Source organism: Anabrus simplex, chromosome 7 (genome assembly GCF_040414725.1).
Source record: "Anabrus simplex isolate iqAnaSimp1 chromosome 7, ASM4041472v1, whole genome shotgun sequence".
NCBI lineage: Eukaryota > Metazoa > Arthropoda > Insecta > Orthoptera > Tettigoniidae > Anabrus > Anabrus simplex.
The window spans coordinates 179,247,959-179,271,642 of record NC_090271.1 but is presented as its reverse complement, the minus strand read 5'-3'; the positions used below and the strand labels follow the sequence as shown (position 1 = coordinate 179,271,642).

The 23,684-nt window shown below is 38.3% G+C and overlaps 1 protein-coding gene across 5 annotated transcripts in view; it reads left to right on the top strand.

Annotated features, from left to right (window-relative positions):
- LOC136877770 (paramyosin) overlaps positions 1-23,684 on the top strand; it is a 652,246-nt gene that overhangs the window by 347,436 nt on the left and 281,126 nt on the right. For all 5 annotated transcript variants that reach the window (XR_011018593.1, XM_068228645.1, XM_068228647.1 and 2 more), the window contains one exon: positions 10,284-10,313. Coding sequence is in view for 4 of the 5 variants with exons in the window: in XM_068228645.1 (XP_068084746.1) it covers positions 10,284-10,313 (30 nt within the window). In the remaining variant the exon portion in view is untranslated. The remainder of the gene's footprint in view (positions 1-10,283; positions 10,314-23,684) is intronic.

Genomic DNA, 23,684 nt, shown 5'->3' with positions numbered 1-23,684 from the left:
GAAGCCAAAACCTGGAGATATATGTTGAAAATACCTGCAGGTACGGATGAAGAAACATCTGAGCTCATGCAACATTCCAATTTCACTGAGTTGGAAAATACAATAATCAAATGCAAATCAGGTAAAGCTGCAGGTTTGGATGATATGCGAGTTGAGCAAATAAAAAACTTTGGAAGAAACATGAAAGAAAGGTTGCTACAGTTTTATAATAACTGCCAAGAGATGTCTAAGATTCCAAAATTGTGGAGCAAAGTATGTGTAATTCTGTTCTGAAGCCTGGGAAGGACAGCAGAAACCCCAGGAACTACAGACCAATATCTCTCCTGTGCCACCTATATAAGATTTTAGAAAGGATGATACTCAATAGACTTATACAGATTATCAACAAAAACCTCATTCTACAACAGGCAGGCTTTAGACCAGCCAAGAATACTGTTGCACACGTTCTCAACCTCACGCAGCACATTGAGGATGGTTTTGAAAACCGACAAATTAGGCTACAGGGGTAGCTTTCATTGACCTCAGTGCTGCATATGATACAGTGAACCACCGTATACTGTTTCATAAGATCTTTACACTCACGAAAGATTCAAAACTTACCAGACTGATGTCACCCTTGTTGCAGAACTGCAGGTTTTTTTGTTGACTTTCAAAGACAAAGAAGCAGATGGAGATCACAGAAAAATGGAAATGTACTGGCTCCATTGATATTTAATATTTATACCAATGACCAACCACTCACTAACAAAATAAGAAGATTCTTATATGCAGATGACCTTGCACTAGCCTGCCAGAGTGCAACTTTTGAAGAGGTAGAATTCACTCTTGACAGCGCTCTGAAGGAATTAGGCACATATTACAAGGCTAACCACCTAAAGCTGAATCCATCGAAATCTCTGCTTTGTGCTTTCCACCTCAAGAACAGAGAGGCATCAAGGAAATTACATGTCTCCTGGAATGGAACCCCCTTGGAACATTCTTTCACCCCAAAGTACCTAGGAGTAACGCTGGCCCGCTCCCTCACTTTCAGAAAACACTGTTCCAACATCAAAGACAAAGTCATTGCCAGAAACAACATTCTGAGGAAGCTGAGAGGTACAAACTGGGGTGCAAAGCCACAAGTTCTTAGAACCACTGCATTGGCTCTGTGTTACTCTGCTGCAGAATACGCATCCCCTGTGTGGTATAGATTATCCCACACCAAGACTGTGGACCCTGCCCTGAATGAAGCTTGTAGATTAATCACAGGATGTCTGAAATCTACCGCTGTTGAGAAGCTATACTTTCTTGCTGGCGATGCACCTCCAAGTATTCGTCGAGAAGTCGCTGCCGATGAAGAATGAACAAAGGTTGAGAACGTTGAAGCTCACCCGCTGTTTGGTCATCAACAATCTCAATCTAGGCTGAAATCCAGGAAAAGCTTTTTTTTTTTTTTTTTTTTTTTTTGCTAGTTGTTTTACGTTGCACCGACACAGATAGGTCTTACGGCGACGATGGGACAGGAAAGGGCTAGGAGTGGGAAGAAAGCGGCCGTGGCCTTAATTAAGGTAAGGTACAGCCCCAGCATTTGCCTGGTGTGAAAATGGGAAACCACGGAAAACCATTTTCAGGGCTGCCGACAGTGGGGTTCGAACCTATTATCTCCCGAATACTGGATACTGGCCGCATTTAAGTGACTGCAGCTATCAAGCTCGGTGAAAAGCTTTCTCCAGACATCAAACCCCTTGAAAGGATGACCAGATAAGATAAGACTTTCCTTGTGGAAATCTAAGCAGCAAAAATGGATGGAGCTGCGTGAACAACTTCCGGCTGGCTACAACGAAGACTGGAGTGTTTGGAGGTCCCTTAACCAATTAAGAACTGGTGTTGACAGGGCTAGGACCTCACTTAAGTTATGGGGCTTCACGTCAGAGGACAGCAAGTGTGACTGCGGTGAAGAACAAACAGTGAACCATATGTATCAATGTCCTCTCTGCCCATTTTCCTGCTCAGAGAAAGATTTAATGCTTGCTGATGACAACGCTCTAGGTGTGGCTCAGTTTTGAAAAAACACCATCTAGATGTACAGTAAATTTGATCAATTTCCTTTGTCTGTTAATTTTTGTAAATAGTTTAATTATTATTTTATTTTTTTCTGTATGATTAAGTATGCTTCTGACACGAGTAAATTAATAAAGTGTATAACAATTCAAAACCATCATTCATTGGTTTTGAATGCACATTATTAATGGCTCATGGTCAACATTAACAGATAAAGTCTCTATCTTTTGCTTAATGATTGGCAGCCGTGCAGCCAAAGGCATTTCTAAATTTCTGCACGTAATTTTTTATTTTTAAGCAATTAAGCCAAGAAGTGCCATTCTCACATTGAAAAGTTCAATACAAATTCTACGGAGTCATTTATATTGTTAACGAAGAATAACTAGGTGTGGATAGAGAAAAATTCAATCTATTAAACAGTTGAGCACGTAAATTAAGTTATAACCTTTTTTACTGCAGGTGGTATTCTTTGCTTATGGTAATCTGCAGTGACAGAAAGAAGCTGAAATAAAATTTAGGAAAAAAAAAAAAAAAAAAATCATACCAGTTTCTGTAGTTGGGTCATGTGTGACAGATGGAGGAAGATAGGTTATGTAGGAGAATAATGGGTTCAACCAAGGAAGGTAAGAGAAGCAAAAAGAGAGACCAAGACGATGATGGTTAAGATTCGGTTATCAATTATAAAGAGAGGAAGTGTAAAACGCAGTGAGGTCATGGAGCTAGTTGCAGACACAGCATTGTGGAGGCCCATTGTTAATTCACAGAGGCTTGCAGACTGAGCATTGAAAGGCCCAACAGTCTCTAATGAAGATGTGTGGATGTATGTAAGAATGGTGGAGGGTGTGTGTGTGTTTTTTCCTTGCACATTTTCTATTAATGTACAACTTTTTAACTGTTCAGTTAATATTGAATATGTGCCATTATAAATGAGTTTAAAAACAAGAAACCCCATTATGAACATCAACTATGAATTTATCTATATATGTAAAATAAGAGTTTTGTCTGTAGATTGCTCAGAATTTAAAGAAGAATGATATTTATGTATCGGTCATGTCAACAGTAAGAATGAAATTTTTAATTTTCCATCATATCTATCTATCAGTATGTATGTGCATCCTGAGAAAATGGCTGAACAGAATTTAATGGAATTTTGGTATGTATAATTGGGGAACAAGGCACTACACTTTAGGCTATAAATAATTTTGTTCATGCTGGGTGAAATGGTAGTTTAGGGAAGGCCTAAAATTGAATTCCAAATATCTATGTTATTAGGGTTCCTATCTATAAATACTATGTAACAGAAGTTATAGATAATACAATTTACAATCATTTATGTCTTATAAAGTTTTACAGTACCAGCTATGTTAACAGAGATGTTAATGAATTTAGGCTTTTGTTGCGTAGTTCATATCTACTAGGGCTGGGACAGATACAACACAAATGCTTTATCGCAACCGTTTCCGGAACACAACCATTGTCGAATGAAACCGCTGCCAGAAAATAACAGTTGCAGTTGCAGTGGCGCTCTGCTGTTGCGTTCTTTGCCAGCACCGATCAAGTGGCGTTTTAAGTTTCACAACCAGTACCAATACAAAACTGCCTTCTGCAGTCGTTGCATTTCTTGACACTGGGGTTTTCCAGTGTAACTCACAAGTCAGATAGGCCGTTCTGGAGTGCCGCCCTGCTATTGAATGAATTTGATAAGATAATCAGCTGTGTGGGAAACGATAAGAAAAGGAATGTGATTGTAGCGGGTGATCTCAATTTACCAAATGTCAATTTGGGAAGGTAATGCGAACGACAGGAAGCATGAACAACAAATGGCAAATAAGTTAATATGGGAAGGGCACCTGATTCAGAAAGTGATGGAACCAACTAGAGGGAAGAATATTCTGGATGTGGTGCTGGTAAAACCAGATGAGCTATATAGAGAAACCGAAGTATTAGATGGTATTAGTGATCACGAAGCTGTTTTTGTGGTAGTTAAAAATAAATGTAAAAGAAAGGAAGAGATTAAAATTAGGACTGTTAGGCAGTACCATATGGCTGATAAAACAGGCACGAGGGGCTTTTTAATAAGTAGCCATGATAGGTGGAAAACGCTTAATAAAAATGTAAACAGACTCTGGGACGGGTTTAAAGCAATTGTTGAAGAATTTGAAAATAAGTTTGTACCTTTAACTTATTTGCCATTTGTTGGTCTTGCTTCCTGTCGTTCACATTACCTTCCCAATTGACATTTGGTAAATTGAGATCACCCACTACGATCACGTTCCTTTCCTTATCGTTTCCCACATAGCTGATTATCTTATCAAATAATTCTGAATCAGCATCTGCGCTACTCTCTCCTGGTCTGTACACTCCAAAGACATCTAGTTGCCTATTATCTTTAGAAATGAGCCTTACCCCTAGAATTTCGTGCTTCTCATCTTTAACTATTTTGTAGCTTACAAATTCTTCTTTCACAAGAATGAATACTCCCCCTCCTCCCTTTCCTATCGTATCTCTATGATACACCCTCCAGTTCCGTGAGAAAATTCCTGCATCCATTATATCATTTCTCAGCCATGATTCAACTCCTATTACAATATCTGGTAAGTATATATCTATTAAATTACTTAATTCTATTCCTTTCTTTACAACACTACAGTTGAGCACTAACAATTTTATATCATCCCTACTTGATTTCCAGTTCCCTGTTCCCTTAACACCACTGCCTAGCGCACCCTGTTTCCCTGAATGTACCTCCCTATAACCCTTCTAAAAAAAATTTCCTAACTTATATGTACCACTGCGGTTTAAGTGAAGGCCATCTGAGCGCAGATCCCTATCTCCTACCCACCCATTAGGATCTAGAAATTTCACTTCCAGTTTCCCACATACCCACTCCATAGTCTCATTTAAATCCCCAATCACCTTCCAGTCAGTATCCCTCCTACACAGTATTCCACTGATAACAATTTCCGCTTCCTTAAACTAAGAAATTATTTCTCAAAACACGTCATCAGATTGAATCCAAATTTTAACACAATATACAATGTAATGTTTTATACATTATTTATAAATTTAAGAATTTTATGTTCCCAAGAAAAAAAGCTGTTATAAATTTTGTAAGACAACCTTTTCTCGGCTCAGGTTGGTTGGAAAACTGCATTCCTGGTCGTGTTGTAATCTTTATATATCCAATGGTTATGCTGTATGAGCCAACGGCCGTAGCCGTGTTGAAACACCGGATCCCGTGAAATCTCCGATGTTAAGCAACATTGGGCGTGGTCAGGAGTTGACGGGTTGCCACGCGCTGTTGGTGGGGGGTAAGGGAATGGAGGAGCAGAAAGGAATTGGCCACCCTACCACACGTAAACTCTGGCTCAGGAACACCTCTGAGGAGGTTTGGACCTGCCTTCGGGCAGAATAACCCTTACCTACCTATGCTGTATGACTGTGAAATTCGTAAATGAATTCAATTCCTTTATATCAGTTTGTATTTATATTGGATAGAGTGATATACTGTACATCACTGACTGGCCGGTACAAGGAAAGACGTAAGGCGTTGCCGCGCACTCCCTCATTTGTTCGGTAGGAGTACGTTATTTTGCAACCGTTTTATACAACGGTTGCAGCGACAACCGTTGTCTGAGCGCAACTGTTTTGTCCAGCACTAATATCTACGCTGAACATTGTTAACATGGAAATGTTGTTCAGAAGTGTTAACTGATAATGTGCTGATTTTTGTTGTGATTGTTTGAAAGTGAAAAACCAAATGGTCAACAGCCCATATCGATAAGGAAAATTGTCAAAAACATATCAGATGTAAGGCTTTTCAGGCATTTGCTCTATTAACGTCGTCTTAGGTCTGACACTAGACTCATCAGAGTGGGAAGTGTCAGACCCTATCCACTGACGCTGGGGTGTATGCAGGTGAACTTATCAGAAGCCCTTATAAGAGGCACAGTCTGATAACTGCATCTGGGAGATAAATCTCCACAATTGAATTATTGCCCGCCTAGCAATTCTGAATGGAAAATTCTAAATTCCCATAGAGGGAATTAGATATTTTTCACCAATAGAGCATGTCAAAATGTCAAAAACATATCAGATGTAAGGCTTTTCAGGCGTTTGCTCTATTAACCAGCGTTTCGTCTTCGGTCTGACAGTAGACTGATCAGAGTGGGATGTGTCAGACCCTACCCACTGACGCTGGGGTGTATGCAGGTGAACTTATCAGAAGCCTTATAAGAGGCACAGTCTGATAACTGCATACGGGAGATAAATTTCCAAAATGGAATTATTGCCCGCCTAGCAATTCCGAATGGAAAATTCTAAATTCCCATGGAAGGAATTAGATATTTTTCACCAAATGAACATGTCAGAATGTCAAAAACATATCAGATGTAAGGCTTTTCACCTGCATACACCCCAGCGTCAGTGGGTAGGGTCTGACACATCCCACTCTGATCAGTCTAGTGTCAGACCTAAGACGAAACACTGGTTAATAGAGCAAACGCCTGAAAAGCCTTACATCTGATATGTTTTTGACATTTTGACATGCTGTATTGGTGAAAAATATCTAATTCCCTCCATGGGAATTTAGAATTTTCCATAAGGAAAATTGTGACGATGACTATCAAAATGAGAAAAACATTGTGAAGGATCGATTGCATAAAGAATAGGACAAGAGGGAGTCATAAAAGTAGGACTCCCTTTACATTGAATACTCCAATATTGCAGTCGGAATGAGATTAAATGTGAAGGCCTACAATATCGAAAGCCTGTAAAATTGATCAACAATAACATTACATTGACTAATATTTGTTGTAATGTGCTATTGTCTCTTCTGCTGCCACTCATCTTGAAACATGACACGTGACACATTGGTTCATCATAGTATTTCAGCTATTCGATCCCTGCTATGAGGCACCAGTAGGAATATGGAGTGTGCACACTTAACAGAAAACGGCAGAGCAGTGTTCACCGTTGTCTGTGGCTGGGTCATTCCAGCTCTGGAACTTATGTTGTTTGAATGCCAGTGTAGTACTGTACATGCAAAGTGAGAAACTGTGCCGTTTTTCATTTGATTGAGCATTTCATTGATAGCATTGCTTTTAACTGCAACATTCCAGTCGGTTAATATTGTATTGTGAAAAGAATACTGACTACAATCTAAATGACACCGCAGAAACAAAGAGCCCGGTCACGGAACAAATTCCTAACTTATTGTCATCTCTTAACATAAACAGTAATAATTTTTTTAAATCTTCAACTATAAATCCAACAATAATACCCATATATCAGCAGCAGCCATTACCCCTTCGGCTAGCCACACCCCTTCCCCCACTCATACCAATAGTGATCTTAACGCCCCACCCATCCCGCCCCACCCAGTTCACTCCCGGCCAACAATGACACACCCCTACAGTACGAGAAGTATTGATAAAGCGACTGTTCAGACCACCTCACACAAGCAACACAAACTGACTTCCTCCTAATGTCTAAAGGGTAAGTGTCAAGAATATTAAATCCAATAATAAACCATCCTAATATAGCACTCACACATTTTTTCGTTTTATTCCACAGATTTCAACACCTAGCCGCACACTTACATCCAGAACCCAGTTGAACTCCTCTTCATGCTTACACGGAATAACTTCAAAAAGCTTCACAACAAAACAACATACAGAATGTTTATACGGAGTTGTAATAATCCGATATTTAATGAAACTCGATCAAACTCTCTACCAGTATTCTTGCCATCCAACTGGCACTCCACTTTAATATTGATTCTCATTTTTCAAGGAAGTGATGTTGATGTATAGAATATTTAGACCATCCCAAAAACCATATAAGCTGAACTTGTTTTTGATCTCCTACAAATGTAAAAAGAAATGTTTAAATGTTATAATTCCAATAGACTACAATTGCCATCTCAGTATCGGCATTATCACCATTCGACGTAGACATGAGTAGGACGTCCCATTGGAACTTTAAGACAAGATTGACCAGTTCATTCCCAAATTGTACCATATGTTATATATATTAGTGTAAATTGTATAAAAAGAATAGTTTTTAAGAATAGTTCTAGTACAAGTTAATCTCCTAATAGGTTGTAAAAAGGTATAGATTTTTTAAACCCACTTGTATCATGCCGTTCTCATTACCAGCATTATGAGAGTTGATAGTTAATATTATTTCCATTCGATGTGAACATGAGTTGGACGTCACATTAGAACTTTAAAACATGAATGGCTTGTTCACTCCAATATGACCTAATATCTTGTACTTCAGTGCAAATTGTTATATAAAAATATTGATTTATGAATAATCCTAGTATAGCATCCACTCAGAGCTCTGACTTGGAGATAGATTTCATGGCTGATGATGCCTTCAATTACAGGCAAAACATGTACCATACTTAATATAATGACAGTTTTATAGTCCTAAAGACTTAACTAGTATTTAACTAGTATTGAATAGGTGGTTTCAATAAATTAATTGTTTAACATTTAAGAATACTGACGTCATTGTAATGACCTATGTATGTGTCTGTTACATTACCATTGAGAAATTAAACTTGGTATTTCGATTTCACTTTTGTTCTATACTTTTTCTGATACAGAGAAAAATAAGGGTTAATATCAGTGGCTATTGTATGAAAATTGCCCAAGTACTGGTAACATTTGACCATAAAAAGAGTTGCTATGAAGATCATTCCAGCAATGTCTTAATATTTGGCTTTTTTAAATACTGGAATAAAGAGATAAAATCAAGGCCAGAAAAAAAAAAAAACCTGCAAAGGGCCATACAGAGAAAAACGAAGCGACTATGTCATGATAGGCTGCTAACAGGCAGAGGCATGCCTACTTATGTGCCTCAGAATCTGGGGAACAATATGCGGGGTGGACAATAATGTAATCGTGCATATGCTAAGTTATTGTCCCGTCAACGAGGGGCACTACAGTTATTATTACAATAAATTCATATGAAAAATGTGGACCTCCTGTAGGTGGGAGACGCAGACGGAGAGTACACTCACGGTATCCCCTGCGACTAAGGGATGATGAGGTTAGAACCATGAGATTACTTATGATTAGTACCATTACGTGCGGAACAGCATGGGTTGACATTACTTGCGATTAGTACAACCTTGTGAGGAAAACCATGGGTCTACATTACATAGGAACAGTACCATTATGCGAGGAACACTGCAGTTCTGGGTGTTGCTTGTAATAAGTATCATCATGTACATTCCACTGGTTGGTTCTACTGTGTTCAGAATGGGTCTGCGTTACCTATGAGTAGAACTACTTTATGAGAAACACCATGGGTCTATGTTGCCTGTAATTAATACGATTGTGTGAGAAAAACTACGGGTTTGGCTGGCGCCCATGATAAGTACCACTATGTGATGAAAACCGTGGTTTTGCGTTGCCTGAGATTAGTACCAAATAGTACCATTATGTGGGGAACGCCATGGGTTTGTGTTGCCTGCGGGCGTTGCCATAATGTGCGATACACTGTGGATCTACTTTGCCTATGATTTGTGCCACTATGTGAGAGCAGCGCCATGAATGTGCATGGCCTGTGATTGACTCCACTGGGTGGGGAATACCACAGGAATACTGGCGCCCGTGATTGGTCCCACTATGCAATGGACACCGTGGGTTTGTGTTGCCTGTTGGTTGTGCCGTTGTGTGTGGCGTACCGTGGGTCTGCATTGCCTGTGGTTGGTGTCACTGTGGGAGAGGTTCTGCTTTGCCAGTGATTTGTACCATTGTGAGGGGCCGGTGGCCGGTATTTTGGACCCCATTAGATGGGTGTCATCTCAGTGAATGGGGCATTGTGGATTGGGTCCGCTGATCGTTTTTGTTTCACGATCATTTTTTCATCATCATTCGTTTTGGATTCTGGTCGGTGGATGCATTTTGAAGTTTTGATTTTCATTTTGTTCACCTTGTACCATTAGGGGCCGATGCCCTAGCTGTTAGGCCCCTATAAAAAACAAACATCATCAAAAATGTTGAATAGCTTATTAGCTTCATCTGAAATTTTTTTGTTAAGCTAATGATCCACAAATTCTACTAGTACTGGCACTTTTTGAACTGGATTTTTGTGCATCCCTGGCTTCACCAACCATGTACTTAACTGGAATATTTAGAATAGAATAGTTTCTTTTCTCTTTCTTTCTGTTAAAATGAATTTCATAAGTAAAGTATGGTTTATCTTATTAGAGTTTTCCATTGTTTCAGGCACGGATAATGGTGGATGCAAAGGACTTGGTAAGTTGGCAATACATATATTTCAGTAATAAGATAGCAATAGCTCTGTTAAGATATTGCCTGTCAGAAACAATTTGATTTGCAATTAATAAGTAAAGAAACAATAGTAACAGTTGTGTAATAGTGTCTAATAATCTCAATATTCAAGACAAGTGTTAGGAAGGAATGTAACAACTACAGAGGAATCACCCTTATTTCACTCGTAGTCAAGTTCTTCAAGAGGATATTGGGAGGGAGATTGAGATAAAATTAGAAAAAAAAATGGAAGAAAGACATTATGGGTTTAGGAAAGACAAATCAATATTTGACCTGAACTTTTCACTAAGGCACATGATGGAGAAAAGACGGAATTCTGGGAAAGATTTGTTGATGACATTTATAGACATCGAGAACGTCTGTGACAGTGTTCCAAGGCAGTTTGCTTGGGATGCACTGAAGAAACAACAAGCATACTGTATAAAAGTGCAAGTGATCAAAGCCCTGCTCAAAAAAATGTTTTAGTAGTGTGAAGACCAAGATAGGATGAACAAAATGGTGGGATGTGGAAGCAAAACTGTGTACTGTTCCCCATGCTCTTTACACTGTCATAGCTGAAGTCCAAAAGAAGGGAAAGCATATGGAGAGAAAATGAAATAGAAAAACAAGAACAAGTTAATGTACCAGTATAGAATCAAGTGATAGAAGAGTTTGGAGTGAGAATAAGTGTAGAGAAGAGTAAAACAGTAGTGATGACAAGTGGAAGGAAGGAAGGAAGGAAGGAAGGAAAGAAAATAGATCTAAATGGAAAACCAACAGAAGTTGTGAAAAGTTTCAAACACTTGGAAAGTATAATTATGGAAGATGGGAAGATAACTGAGGAGATTGGAAAAAGAGTACAATCAACAAGTAAATGGCTTTTACCAGAGTGTGAGGGATATACTGTAGAAACAAAAAGTTCCAAGGAAATGAAAATAAGTTCTGTATACACCCTATTATGTCCTGATATTGACATATGCAGCAGGTATATGGACAACAACAAAGCCCGTACTGTTTATGGATGACATAGTGGGGCATTTTTCTTGTCCTTCTGGTGGTAGTTTTCAGAAATGGGATAGCCATAATAGCGGAGAGAAAGCCAGGAGTATTTGTACTCAGCAGTTGGACTGCACAGTGAAAGTGTTGCTCTCTGGTGGAGTGCGTGGTTCTTCTTGTCCTTATAGATGAAATACCTTAGAGGTATCATAATAATGACTAGAAAATACAGAATCAGAAATGAAGAGATTAGGAGAGAATTTGATTTCCAAAATTAGAGGATAGAAAGAAGTAAACTAAAATGGTAGGGACACATGATGTGAATGGCAGAAGACCTATTTCCAAAGGAAGTATTTACAGTGAAGCTGACAGGTAAGAGATCATAAGGAAGGCCTCTAAAGAGTTGGATGAATACAGTAGAGGAGAGTATAGAGAAGAGAGGCAGAAAGACAGAAAAAATATTGGTAACAACAGAAGAGTGGTGGAGAGACAGATAACAGTGGAGGTCCTTGATTCATAACCCAAGCCAGAAGAGGAGGAAGAAGATGATTAGACTTTTGCAGCTGCAGCTAATGCTAATATCCGTGGTACTTCAGGCAGTTGATCCAAGTCCTGGGTTGGTGTAAATCGCAGACGTTTTGCTATCATTCCATTAGGCTTTGTTAAGGCTGACCAATAGAGAGAAAGCCAGGAGTATTTGTACTTGGCAGTCAGATTGCACAGTGAAAGTGTTGCTGTCTGTTGTGGGGTTCTTTTTGTCCTTATAGTGATAGTTTTCAGATATGGCATAGTTATAATCGCTCACCTCTATTGATATTATTCTGGTGTTTTTGAATTTCTATGGCTTCTCTGATTTTCCTGTGGTGAAAGTGATGGCTAGAGGCTAGTAGCTTTTTTTAATCAAACAGGATGTCACGTCTGCATTGTGATGTGTGTTTGGTTATGGCTGATTTCGAGGGACATCAGGGAGGCACACAAGATGGGCAGAACACAAGATACACAGGTCTCCAGCAACTCTCGAAATCAGCCATAGCTGAACACATATCACAGTGAAGAAATCCTAACCTATTTGATGAAACCAGGCTATTAGCCTCTAACCATCACTTTCACCACAGGAAAATCAGTGAAATCATAGAAAGTTATAATAGTCTAAACAACTTCAATAGAGATGAGGAATTATGGCTACAAGAACTCCACACTGCCCCAGAAGACACCACTTCCACTGTACAGTCTGACCACTGAGTATAAATACTTCTACCTTTTTCTCTATAAGTCAGCCTTGATAAAGCCTACTGGAATGAAGGTGAAATGGCAGGTACTCACCAACCCAGGATGCAGGACAACAACCTGAAGCACCATGGACAACAGTGTTTAGACTGATGCTTTCACGGGCCTCAATAATAGACACAATATTGCTCTGCCAGTGCAAAACCACGATAAGAGCAAATTTTGTGATTTTTGCTTTTTTACACCAATAGGTATATTTTAGTGTGAATTTATAACATTAGGCCCTTGAAGTAAAATAAATCTGTTTACATTGGAATTTAAAAAAAAAGATATTAATTGCAATGGCATTGTCTGCAGATACATTGGTTTTTCACTCAAAATTTAAGGAGAATGCATTAATTTTCAGTGCAAGAGCACAATATCTGCAATTGTTGCAGTTCTGCACTGGTATTGTTCAGAATCATTAGAAAACTTCAAACCCCTATTTCTCAATAACATAATTTTTGCAGATATCAGAGTCTTGCACTGGCATGGTGATGTTCTTTTGGTTTTGTGCTGTGTGAATGAAACAAACTGATCAATGACTGTTTGAGATGCCAAAAGGTTTGAATTCAATTACTGACCATTATTCTATTAATGAAATGGTACCCCCATTGGTCACAAGATACCACACTAACAAGGGAACAGTCCAACCTGAACCATGGCTGTTATAATAACTATGAATATACAAGCTAATTTTTGTATGGTAAACTGCGTGGTAATATTCATTGATGTTTTAAAAAAAAATCTGTATTATTAATAAAAATGAGATGGCGTCTGTCTGCTTGTTTGTTACGCATAGGCTCAAAAATGACTAAATTGATTGAACTGAAATTTGGTGAGGATATAGGTTGAAATCCCAAGTCACGCAAGGAATACTTTAGACTTTAATAATTCACTGTTTCATAGTGGGGGATTTTACAGTGTTATGTCCCAAATGTGGGCAGTTTTTCCCCAACTGTCTGGCCAGTTACTCCCCCCTATGGGAGTGAGTAGACAGTATACTGTATGGTCAGTGTCTCAGCACAGAGTGTTGGGTAGCAGTAAATAACTCAATCCCCTAGTTGACCAATGGCTTCGGGTGGGTGAGTTTCTTTAGGTGGGGTGATGGTCCCCTCAGTGTAAGAAATGACACTGGAACCTATCAAGTGGCGTCTGACCCCAAGTTAAGAGAGGCTGCAAAAGGCATCTGTACTCCATGGTAGGAACAGCCTGATCAGTTGCTGGTAGGAGCTTTAAAATACCTGTTGGAGTGGGGACACCATCTTAATAACAGCTTGAAATGAAAATGTCACAAAAATCAGCCTTAGGAAAGGCTAGGGCATTCTCCGGAAGCGTCACACAGTTCTTATGCAGGGGCAGCTGTGAGAAGTGGGTGACCAATAGAAAACATTATGAAGGTGGCAATAATCAACCTCATGTAACTGACTGGAAAGTGAAGGGAGGTGATGGACTTTATAGAGAAGGAGAATGTAGCTATGATGGGACTGAGTGAGGTCAAGTGGAGAGAAAAAAGAAAGAAGTTGAGGAAGGGATACACTCTCTACTGGAGTGCAGGATAAAAGGCAAAGAATGGAATGGTGATAATAACCAACAAGATCTTAGATGAGTATGTAGATAAAGCGGACTACAGTGTTGCCAAAAAGTTTAGGGACACCCATATATTTCAGACTTGAACAGAGTGTCCGTATACTTTTAAACTTATGATTTATTTTAAGTACAACTGATATAAAGTACTCTAATATCGTGCTTCATTGAAAATAAGACTGTAACTCAAATAGTTCATGAGTTATGAATATTTTTGTCATTTATGGCCACCCAAAATTGACCTTGATTTTGAAGAAACAAATATAATTTCCATTTATTTTGGAAAGACCGCCTCTATTTACAGGCTGCCGCTAAGAACAAGGTGTAACATAGGGGAATGTCGGGAGGTATCGGACAGTTTAACTTTTCTGCCATAATTTTTTTATGGAATAGGAAGAAAATCATGTAATGCATTTTATAAGCATCTATATTCTTATATTAACGTACTCACTAGAATATATTAAATCACACTTAAAAACACGGACAGTATTAACAAATTATGAGGTCATTACACTTTCGTAGGTTTGAAAACTGGAGGGTGGTATCGGACGGTCAAGCTTTTTTAACAAAATGAGATTTTTTTCACATTCAAAATACAAATAAATTAACGTTTAGCCATTCTGCAAATATCACACTCATTAACGTTGAAAATTCTTGATGGACTAAACAAATATTTAGTCATAAGGTCATTTTATTTATCAAAAAAATTTTCAACTTGCTCCTTGTTGAAGCCTACTGCTCGCTGCAAGCTGGTAGACTCAGCCGTCCTCAAACGGAGGTCCTGGTGCCTCTTCATAAAATAATAAATTAAGGCATTTACTGCCAACATTTTAAGTTTTATTAAACCTATGTTAAGCTCGCAATTCCTCAGCAAATTGATACACAAGTTTTAAAAATTCTGTTCTTTTGAGTGGCATGAGCTGACTGTCGGGGCTATGATATGCATGTACAGGTCATTCATTCTCTTCTTCATCTGAGAATGTTTTATGATGTCTCGCTTTTCGCAGTACACGCTTTTATTGGAATCTCTTTACCAGCATCAAGAGCTTTAATTCTATCACCTAACGTGCTTTTGTCGAACAGAGGAACATTGACTGGCCTCTCTAACACTCATTCTATTGTCCCTGACACTATTCAGGGCTAATATCATATTGCTTTCTTCCCATTATCCTCGTATCTTTCCCATGTTTACCTAAAACAAAGGATAATACTATAAGTAACCTAAACCTGGACGGAACTGTAACCTATGATGTCCGATACTGCACGCCAGTTTCATGTCCGATACCACCCGAATGACTCCCTGAAGAAACAACAGGAACTGAACGAGAACATTAGAAAAGAAACTGATTCTAAACCTACGATATTACAGAATAAGGAATACTGTTTCTGCTAATGTACTTAAAGTTCAATGCAACTTATCCTTGTTGCTGGTACTTCTTGGTAAAAATAAATCTATGCCGGCCGAAAATCACACAAAGGACAAAAATACACGACCACTCATAAACGACCCTGCCTTTCGACTGAATAGGATGTACCCACCCTTCAAACATGCAGGCGGATCTGTAAGTAACTAAACAGGTTCTGCTACATGCTGCTAACAAAGACATCTGTGATTGTCCTGCACCAGCCGCCATCCGATACCTCCCGACCTTCCCCTATAAAATTTTCTATACATACCTATTAATTAAAGAAAATTCTAAATTATAAGGGGACAGTATAATTAGTGCAGCATTTCAGAGCTGTAGCTGTAGAGGTGGTGTCCCAGGATCTTGATGGAGCCTCGGAGGATAAGGGTCACAATTTCGGGGATGAGCTTCATTGGGAGTTGGAAGCTCTTCCATGTGGCGACGAAGTGACGAGGTACGGTACTGTGAGCTCTGACCATTCCTGAAGGTGGTATTTAGATTTGTAGTAAGGGATAGTGGGTTTGTATTTGTTAATCTTTTCTAGGTTAACCTCCTCTGGCTGACCGCTATGGTGCTCGAACCTGACAGTCGGATCTAATATGAATCCTTGAGAGCTGTGTTTTTAAAGGCTATGATGTCAATTCTCTGTGTACCGGGAGGTACACCTCAACTCCGCTCATTCAAAATAAGCGCCTTAATGAACTCCTCTATCGAACAAAAGGTGAAACTGATACTACATGAAGTTGGAAATTAATCGGAAGATGTCACTACTGAGATATTAAGTGATTGTGTTATTGTGAATTTCCTAGACTGATTGAATTTCTCCTTGTTTTGTTTTGCTATACCTCAAGAAGTTTGGACATTTTTCCACAGATGACACTAACAAAAGCTCTGATCATGCCCTTTGGTGCAAGGTGGAAGAACTTTTAAGTTAAAGAAGTTTCGTATTTCTAGGTTTTCATTACTGAATCTGTGTTCATTTATTTTTGGGTTAGCCACACTTCTTTTTCTTTCCGCCAGTTTTGAATCTGGCCAATCATGAATTTTTGTAATTAATTTTCTCTTGTTCTCTTTGCATTAACCAATAAAAATTGAGAGGGGGTGTCCGGATTAGTCCTGAATTCTCTTGAACCTTCCCTGAGGGTATGTAAGTTGTGGTTTTTTGAGTTTCCTTACCTATTGATCGTCGTCTTTCTGAGTGTGTGTATTCTTTCTTCAGCCGGCAGAACATCTACAAGGTAATGGCCACGTAAATTCAATCTTTCTTGCTGTTTCCGCATACTTATCCGAGGGGAGCTCCGAATTTCTAACTATGTAACCGTTTTAATGTAAACTTCTTCCTTTTCATGTAAAATTTCATAAAGTCTTTAACTGGAAATCGGGGATAGAGAGTGAGTTACCCTCTCGAGCTCCCCTTCATCTTGGTTTGAGGTGACTACGTTTTCATAAACTTTCGTTCCTGTGATATATTAAAGTTATTTCCATGCGAGCCACCTCAGTAGTTTGGGACTAGCCCCAGTTTCATCGACCAAGAGCCCTGTAGGTTTTTAATATTTCATTATCTGGGAGCGCAGTGTACGCCTCCCTTCAATTTGTGTTCGGGCCATTTATTTAACCTGTTCTTTTCCGCAAAGGCCCGGTAGGTTGGGTACTAGATACCCCTGTGTAAAACTATTTCCTTTTGTAATGCGTGCCTTGTGAGGCGAGAGAGTGTAATATTTTGATGTAATGTTGCCTTGAGTGGGCTGTAAGAAGTTGAGAGCATGTAAGCTCTTTTCAAATTTTTGTAATAGTGAAGGGTGTCTCTGGAAGGCTAGATATTGTAATTTTGGGAGCAAGTGCTCTTGAATTAGGGGATTTCTGCCCTTGACTAAATTATTCCTCATTTTGTAAATTTTGTAACAGGGTGTCCACCCATATGGAAAACCTGGGAAACAGGGAAATGTCAGGGAATTCGATAATTAACGGGAAAACCTGGAAATGTCAGGGAATTCAGGAAAAAATCTGGAAATTCATTCTTTTGCCAGATAAAATTGACATACCGTATTTATCCGTGTAATACAAACACATTTTTCAGTTTTTATAACATTAATCTAGGGCATGTCTTTTATGCCAGGAATAAATTTTAATGAAAAGTTAGTGTGATCTCGAATGTGAAGAAATCAATAATATCAATAGCTATATGATTGATCGATCGAATTTTCAATATTTTGATCTGCTTACTATTGAATATTCTGTGTTGTTGGGGAATGGTGAACTCGATGAATTAGACCTATATTGCGTTCTCAGTTTTTTCCAGTAATGTTTCCGACTCTGAAACAGCTTCGAAAGTTCAACTGCACAGAACAAAAGTTGCATATACAATCACTCATGGTTTGGCTCTCTATTTCCATAAACAAGTTCTTGAGATGGGTAGTAAGTTCACACATTTCACCGTTGGGTTTGACGAGTCACTGAATAAAGTTTCTCAGATGGGCCAAATGGATCTTGTAGTTCATTGTTTCAATCGTGATAGTAATGAAGTATGCACTTCTTATTTTGATTCCATGTTTCTTCGTAACTCTACCTCCTCAGATTTGTTAAATGTTTTTTTGCAAGCACAGCAAGGACTCTATCTAAAAAAATTACAAATTTCAGTGGATGGTCCAAATGTTAATAAAAAGTTCCTTCAGGATTTTGGTAATTTATTAGGTGGTCTAGATGTTCCTATTTTGTTGAACATTGGATCTTGTGGCTTGCATAGTGTGCACAATTCATATAAAATGGCAGTAAAAGAAACCCAGTGGAATATTGTCGAATTTCTTCATGCTCTTCACTTCTTGTTTTGCCACGCTCCTGCAAGTCGTGCTGATTACATACATTATTCAGGTTCAAACGTATTTCCTTCAAAATATTGTGCTATAAGATGGCTTGAAAATTTTCAAGGCATTGAACATGCTATAGATATCCTACGTAATGTCAAAAAATATGTAGAAGGAACAAACAGAGACAAGAAAATCCCAAGCTGTAACAGCTTCAAAATAGTATCAACTTCACTTAAAGATAAGGTTCTTAAGGCCAAGTTGTCATTTTTATTATCACCTGTTGGAGATTTGGAACCATTCCTAAAAGTTTCAGACAGATCTCTCATTTGCATCACTCCTTTATGAATCTTTCATTGATGATAAATATCATGACAAGGTTTGTTAAGTCTGAGTCACTGCAGTCTTCAGAAGATCTCCTAAAATGTATTTAGACAGTAAAGAAAATCTTCTGCCTGCATCTAAAGTTGACATAGGTTATGCTGCTAAAGCAGCACTTCGTGGCAATCCTGGATTAAATGATAGAGATATATTAGTGTTTTGCACAGATTGTCTAAGAGGAATGGTAGCTTTGTGCAAATTGTTACTGGAAAGGTCACTGCTGGCATATCGTCGTCATCATCTGCAGTTTCCAACTGTTGGCCGCATCTGCTCACCGGTAGCATATAAACTGACTAAATTAATTTCTTGTTTCGATCCAAGTGTAGCCAAGTAGCCTCTAAGCAGCAGACTGTTAAGGATAGCTTTAAATGACCGGAGAAATATATCCAGGAGCTTCTATCAGCAGTGTTGTGGAAAACGTAGAAGCAGCAACTAGGAACTTCGGGAGCGGCGATGCAGTGCTTATCATCGGTGGGACGAACGACGTAGCTCGCGACGACGCCAAGAATGTAAGATCACAACTTAAACATACACTAGGGAAGCTGACCCACTCTAACGTTCTTGTAGTGAACGTGCCCCACAGGCATGATTTGAGTAGAGACTCGTGTGTGAACATTGAAGTGGACAAGGTCAATACAGATATTGTTAAAATTTGTAAATATTTTCGGAATACTCAGGTTATTGAATGCAGCAGTTTTGAGAGATACTGTTATACAAAACATGGCCTCCATCTAAACAATTCAGGTAAACGAAAGATAGCAAATATTGTTCTAGATTTTATTAATCATAAGATATGTACTGTAAAACAGGCAACTCCCTTGAGTTATAATACTGACCAGGAAAACTAGTAGAAAGAGCCAGCTGTACTTCAAGCTGGCTCAGTCAACTAGAAAAAGAAACTCAGGATAGTAAGGAATTTCAAGTTACCCAATTGCAACAGTCAAGTTTTAGGGAGGAAGGGGGTCTGAGATTGCTCTTGGTAAACTGTCAAAGTGTAGTAAATAAACAATTAAAATTCGGTACATTGATGGAATCTTATGAGACTGATGTGGTGATAGGAGTGGAATCGTGGTTGAAAGAAGGGGTGGGTAATAGAGAAGTATTTCCAGAAGGGTACACAGTCTATCGTAGAGACCGAGGAGATAAAAAGGGAGGGGGGGTGTTTATTCTGGTGAAGGAAACTTACTGTTCACATGAATGGTTTACCGATGAAAGGGATGAAATATTAGGGATAAAATTAGTTTGTGATAATATGAAGGAGGTGGGAATTATAGGAACATACAGGCCTGGAAGAGAGGAAAGAGACATGGAAATCTTTGAAAAAATAATAGATTATACTCGTAAAAACAATAATAATGATATGGTAATAATTGGGGGAGATCTAAATTTGCCTGAAGTTGAATGGAAAGGAGCTGCAAGTGAAGCCCATGAACAGAAACTGGCAAATAAGTTAATTTGGGAGGGAGGATTTACACAAGTAGTACAAGAACCGACTCGTCTCAATAACTTACTAGATGTATTCTTGGTTAAACCATGGGAAATTGTTGATAAAACTGAGGTAATTGAAGGAATAGGAGACCATAAGGCTGTAATAATGGATGTAGAACTCGTACCAAAAAGGCTTAATAAGAGGGTTACACAAGACAAGAAATTGTACAGAAAAACTAAAGTTGATGAATTTGGGACTTACCTTAAATCACAATTCAGTTGTTGGATAAGTGAAGCGAGTAACGTGGATACACTTTGGGCTAAATTTAAAGGAATTATTTGGGAAGGAGAGAAGAGATTTGTACCTGTTAAGAAGGGTAAAATGACCTCAGACCGTGTTTATTATACAAGGGAAATAAGAAAATTAAAAAGAAAATGTAGAATAGCAAACAGGAAAATCAAAGAGGGTAGGGAGAGTAGAGAAACTAGAAAACAGCTAATGAGGGAACTGAATAGAGTGAAAAAGGAAGCAAAAGAGAATTATATGAATGGCATACTTCAAGAGGGTAATGACCACAAAGGGAAATGGAAAAAACTGTATTCATATATCAGGAATCAAAAAGGAAAAGGAATCCAAATTCCTACAATGGTGGGAGAAGGGGGTGAACACTATTTAACAGATACTGAGAAAGCAAACCTATTTAGTAGGGAATTTAGAGATTCAGTAGATGATTGTCAAGAGTTGGAAACCGAAACAGAAGATAGAGAGGAAGAGAGACAGAGGGAAACAAGAAGCTTCTCATTCACAAACGAAGATATTTTCAGAGAAATCCAACTGCTTCAGCAAGGAAAAGCAGCAGGAAGTGATCAAATTACTGGGGAGGTATTAAAGACAATGGGGTGGTACATAGTGCCTTATTTAAAATTTCTCTTTGACTATGTCATAAATAATAGTGTAATACCAAAGGAATGGAAGGAATCTATAATAATACCAATTTATAAAAGAAAGGGTGATAAAAGGAAACCAGAGAACTACAGACCAATCAGCCTGACCAGTATAGTTTGTAAAATTCTGGAGAGTTTAATATCGAAGTACATCAGAGGGATATGTGATGATAAAAATTGGTTCATGAGGAGCCAATATGGATTTAGAAAGAAATTTTCTTGTGAGGCACAACTGGTGGGATTTCAGCAGGACATATCAGATCAGTTGGATTCAGGAGGTCAGTTAGATTGCATAGCCATAGATCTTTCCAAAGCCTTTGATAGAGTGGAACATGGAATATTATTAAAGAAATTGGAGGGAATAGGATTGGACGTAAGGGTTACACGTTGGATAAAAGCATTTCTAAATTCAAGGGTTCAGAAAGTCAAAGTAGGAAATAATGTATCTCAGGAAGAGAAAGTTTGGAAGGGAATTGCACAGGGTAGTATAATCGGTCCGTTACTTTTCCTAATATACGCAAATGATTTAGGGAACAATATACCATCAAAAATAAGATTGTATGCAGATGACATAATTGTTTATAGAGAAATAAACAACATTGAGGATTGTTCAGAATTACAAAGGGACCTTGAAAGTATCCAAGAATGGGTTGAAGAAAATAATATGAAGTTTAATGGAGGCAAATCAACTGTTACAGCTTTTACAAACAGGAGCTTTAAAACTGAATTTGAATATACTTTGGATGAGGTAGTTATCCCAAAAGATGGCAAGTGCAAATACTTAGGTGTGAGATTTGAAAGTAATTTGCACTGGAAGGGTCATATTGATGACATTGTTAGGAAAGCATACAGATCGTTATATGTCATAATGAGGCTACTTAAAGGATGCAACAAAGAATTAAAAGAGAAAAGTTACTTGAGTATGGTTCGTCCATTATTGGAATATGCAAACAGTGTTTGGGATCCTCACCAAGAATACCTAATAAAAGAAATAGATAGTGTGCAGAGAAAAGCAGCAACATTTGTAACAGGAGATTTCAGAAGAAAGAGTAATGTATCAGAAATGTTAAAGGAACTTGGGTGGGAAACTTTAAGTAAGAGAAGGGAGAAAACTAGACTTATAGGATTATATAGAGCCTATACAGGAGAAGAAGCATGGGGAAATATCCGTGAGAGGCTTCAGTTGGAAAATAATTATATCGGCAGGACTGACCACAAATATAAAATTAGAAGGAATTTTAGCAGAAGCGATTGGGGTAAATTTTCATTCATTGGGAAGGGTGTGAAGGAGTGGAACAGTTTACCAGGGGTAGTGTTTGATCCTTTTCCAAAATCTGTACAGATATTCAAGAAGAGAATAAACAACAACAGAGAAAATAAATGAAGTGTTAGAGGGCATTCGACCAGTGCAGGTTATTGTAAATAAAAAAATGTGTGTGAATAAATTAATTCCATCCCCTGGTCTAAGGAGTTTGGACAGCCAAAGTAGGGGACTGCCTGTAGGGGTGAAGTACAGTGGGGACTTCGAGGGCCCTGGGACCGCTACGGTAGCTGTGAAGGCCCTTCAGGAACTCTGAAAAGTGGTGGCAAAAGGGGCTCTGGTTAAGACGCAGCAGGTCGTTATGCTACTTAGGATCCAGAACGGGTAAAAAAAAAAAAAAAGTAAATAAATAAATGCAATGTAAATATTAATGTTATACCAGTTGTATAGTATCATTTGAAGTAATTCCACATACTGTATATCAGTTGACTATATTTGTAAGTAGTACAGGAGATATTATAAGTAGAATTTTGTAAACAATATAAATTTATTAAGGATGAGCTGTGTGTTTAATAGAAAACATTGTTAGCGTAAATTGTATAATATTGTATTATAGGAAAAATTTTCTTCTCTTGTTAATTTAATATTTAGTGCTTGACAATAATGTATTTTAGTGTACCATTTGCCACCGAGGTAGACACCTCATTTGCAAATAAAGAGATTTGATTTTTGATTTGATTTTTGAAATGGATCTCGGGTAATGAAGCCATTCATGTACAAAGGGAGTTCACTTCTGTTTGTGATAATGATACTTTGAAAGAAGTGAATTCTTTGTATTCTAAAGACGAGAGGTTAGATCACTTTTGGCTTCGCACTGTTCTTCCAAATAGTAAATTTGAAAACAGAAAAGTTGGCTTCATTTCTCAAAATGATACTAATATTGTTTCATGGAAATGCTTCACTTGAATGTGGTTTTCCTGTTAATAAAGAAATTATAGTAGAGAACATGCTACAAGTATCCCTTGTATCCCAAACCCTGGTGGAATTGAAAAGGTCTCTATTAATAACATGCTCCATGCTGCAAGGAGTGCTCCTGCTTTTTACATTCAAAATCTAAAGGAGAAACGTGAAATATTGGAAGTAGAAGATTCTTTGCAAAAAAAATAAGAGAAAGGCCGCTTTGTTGCTGAAAGAATTAGAAGAAAAGAAGTGGAGGGTGATGGCAGAAGCTCGAGTCGTTGGTGGCTACAAAGAAGTTTCTTCGCTGAAGCAGTAATGGTAATAC